The following is a 3,229-nucleotide window of genomic DNA, read 5'->3' as shown; positions in this document are numbered from 1 at the left end:
GTAGGCTATAATGCCTTCACATAAAACATGTAAAGACTCGATGCATACTTTGGATGTTAGATAATCACAAAGTATGCATACATGCATACTTTGGATGCTGATCATAAATATACTATAAAACATGCAATATTTGACAACTAAAACAAGAACCAAAAGTTTTTCAATCAATGGATCACTTTTCAACTCATGACAGAAAACATCAGAAAATGTCAATATCCAAAAATATCAGTGTCCTTCCCATGATGCAACTCCCACCATGGGATGTTTATGCATGAGCTGGTGTGCACGATATGGGTTTATGCAGAACTAGAGGGCATGAAGTGAGGATCATGGACAACCAGGGCCATGTGCCGGCCCTCCGAGGACTACCGTGGTGCCCATAGCAGCATGAGTGGTAGTTTGTATATTGTAGCAGTCAGGGTCAGAAGTGACGAGCACGACATCACTTGCCCTTGCATCTGTGAGTATATTTGGTGAAGTCATCACCTGCAGGGAGTGGGCATAAGTAGCTGCAACATCCACACCCTCGCTAGGAAAGTTTCCATTGCCCATCTCAGTAGTAGTATGTACTCCTCCAACTTTCGAGTTGATCACCGATCCTCCAATACTAGCTGTGTCTGCGTATTGTGCTAGATTTGTAAATAATTCTGATGGCCAATATCCCACATCAATTGTGCCATATGCTAGCCACCAATTATGAGTTACAAGATCCTACAAGCAACGTCAGCATAGGCATATATCACAATGAGTTATTAGTCAATGAGCTCAACATATCCAAATGTGTACTGTACATAAAAAAATGCATTATGGCTCAACATTTATCTCAAGGAGAATCCAATTTGATTGATTTATCAATAACCTCACCTGCCAAATACGAAAAGAGACATCAACTAGATGGCCTTTATCGGTAGAAGTAGGGAATATGGTTGCACCTATGGCAATTTGAAATGCCACATGGACGAAGCCTGGGCAGGTGAGATCAAAACATCCTGTGTTTACATAGAAGTCCTTCTGCATGCATGCGAAGTGAAACGAAACATGAGAAGGAAGCAATTCTTGTACATGAGGATTTTGAATCACTTGATCCCATCAAAGATTTATAACCCACCGTCCAGTAGGTGGAAAGGCGGGTGTAGTTATCGCCATAGAGTTCAGGGTTCACCTAACATGGAGAAGTGTTAGAATAATGTCTTATAAGGACTGTTCCACAGCTTATTAGTACAGTAATTTTTAGATTTGATGTTAGATGTTTAGGGGATAAGAAATCACATTAGATGTTAATTAGGGACCCCCTGAAGGTCTCAATATGTATGCAAAGGTTTGAGGCTAGTGAGCTTACCGACCATCCAGTTTCGACCGTGTTGAGGGTGTTGTCTAAGGCGGATCCAGCAGTCAGCCACACGTCGACCGCGCTCATCTCAGAAGCTATATTCTCAACGTGAGGATTCCATATGCTGAGTGATGCGGAGGCTCCAAATATGGGTTGGCCGTGGGAATACACGGCCTTGGCAAACTGCAAATACATGTACTTCCTTTAAAAAAATTATGGGCTTAAGCTGGACTCAATCATTATCCTAATCGACTTGAAATTAATCAAGCACGAGATTTGATTATTTAACTGACCTCGATGTTTCCTGTAAAATCTCGTGAGAAGCGCTTCTGTTTACAATGCACGACTCTACGGGACTTGAGAATATACAGCAAAGAAGGTCTTCGTATTGCCACGGTTCCAATTGGACAGATGCCATTGAGATGCCAAAGCTGCGCACCCGCGATCAAAACTGGCGGATAATTATCCATCTCAGGATTGCGTTTAATTCCATCGGGAGTAGAGCTCGGGAATTCCTGTTAGTATGTGCAGCAATCTCTGTTAACCTAATAATATGTGGATTGCGTTTAATTGCATCGGGAGAAAAGCTCGGGAATTCCTGTTAGTGTATGCAATAATCTCTGTTAACCTAATAATACGTCGATATACTAAATCTTAAGGAGCTTTTAACAGTACGCATGATTGAATCTAAGGTGCTTAGCTAGCTAAAAAGAGAGAGAATAATTGACCTGGATAGTATGGTTTCTTAACAACGGGTGATCTAACGCAGGCTGCTTCTCCCGCAACACGCAATCAATGATGTCTCCATCGGGACTCTGTAGGGTTCACAAGACAACATAACATGCATCGACGTTTATATGATCAATAAACGCACCGAATCAAAGTAATTGATGATTTGATCTATATTAATTACTGCATTGACCTAATTAATGAGATAATTTCGTCCACCTGGATGCTCCGAACCGATGGTTTGATAAGCTCGCGGAGTTGCAGATGCGCTTTGGCGACATCCTCCCTGGTGTACCCACTTAGCGAGTCTCTTACTTGATCGGCTGTAAGACTTCTTCCTCGCACAACATGCACGAAGAAACTAGACAATACTAAAATGCTCAAGAGGACGTCGCTGGCCGATAGATGTCTGTCATTGCGCCCTCGCAAAGTCATCATCACCACCGTCATATTATTGTGCAGTGTCTATAATATAAACCTTGCCTTATTCTCATCACCACCGTCATACTATTGTCCAGAAACCTTGTAAAGATTCGGACTGCGCGTAGTCGGTACTACTAACTATCGGCATCCATTGGGAGAAATCTTAGGGCCTTTACACTATGGAAATGTTTTCCCCGCCCCCCCGCAAAAAAAAGACCTCGAGGGTACTGAGTCTCCCTTGTCCATCCCTGAGCCCTACGGTGAAATACACATTAAATGGTGTTTTTTTTTTTGAAGGGGCTTAGCATAAATTTCGGTGTGCTCATTCTAGATTTTGTGGGGTGTAAGGCATGGTGGGGGAAAATTTTTGCACTAGTGTTGGCTCTTGAAAATTTTCAAGCCCACAAAAATATTGTAAACCATATTGGTTTACAAAAAATTAGTGTCTCGTGGTATACTAATGATTAATGTGCACCTACACACTATTGGTTAATAATATGGTCCCAAATAAGAATAGAGCCTTATGCATAGCACTCATCTAGACTAACCATCGGGCTATCCCCCAATCACTGCCAAGCCTTGAAAACAATACAATTCCAAGACCACAAGGACATTATAAACCATGGTTTATAGAAAAGTAGTGAATATAGATTTGGTCTTGCAACATTTGCACATGTGGGCTCGGTGCTACTAGCCAACAGCCTTTGGCCATATAGACTATTCAAATTAGGTTTTCCTACTAGGACC

The 3,229-nt window shown here is 41.9% G+C and overlaps 1 protein-coding gene across 1 annotated transcript; it reads right to left on the bottom strand.

Moving 5' to 3' along the window:
* Positions 1-327: 327 nt before the first annotated feature.
* LOC147637749 (protein neprosin-like) lies at positions 328-2,509 on the bottom strand. Its single transcript, XM_086799029.1, has 7 exons — positions 2,279-2,509; positions 2,059-2,145; positions 1,624-1,845; positions 1,340-1,513; positions 1,109-1,162; positions 865-1,011; positions 328-711 (listed from the first exon to the last, which is right to left on the bottom strand). Exons 1-7 carry the CDS (start codon positions 2,507-2,509, stop codon positions 328-330), a joined length of 1,299 nt encoding a protein of 432 aa, XP_086655155.1.
* Between the last annotated feature and the right edge of the window lie 720 nt (positions 2,510-3,229).

This window comes from Cibotium barometz, chromosome 6 (assembly GCF_041138505.1).
Source record: "Cibotium barometz isolate CiBa-2024 chromosome 6, ASM4113850v1, whole genome shotgun sequence".
NCBI classification, from domain to species: domain Eukaryota; kingdom Viridiplantae; phylum Streptophyta; class Polypodiopsida; order Cyatheales; family Cibotiaceae; genus Cibotium; species Cibotium barometz.
This window is presented reverse-complemented; position numbering and strand designations above follow the sequence as displayed.

Coding starts and splice junctions, on each gene's coding strand:
- LOC147637749 (XM_086799029.1), bottom strand. CDS start 2,509: ATGACGGTGGTGATGATGACTTTGCGAGGGCGCAATGACAGACATCTA. Junction 2,146..2,278: donor CATCGGTTCGGAGCATCCAG/GTGGACGAAATT, acceptor TGAACCCTACAG/AGTCCCGATGGAGACATCAT. Junction 1,846..2,058: donor TAAGAAACCATACTATCCAG/GTCAATTATTCT, acceptor ACATACTAACAG/GAATTCCCGAGCTCTACTCC.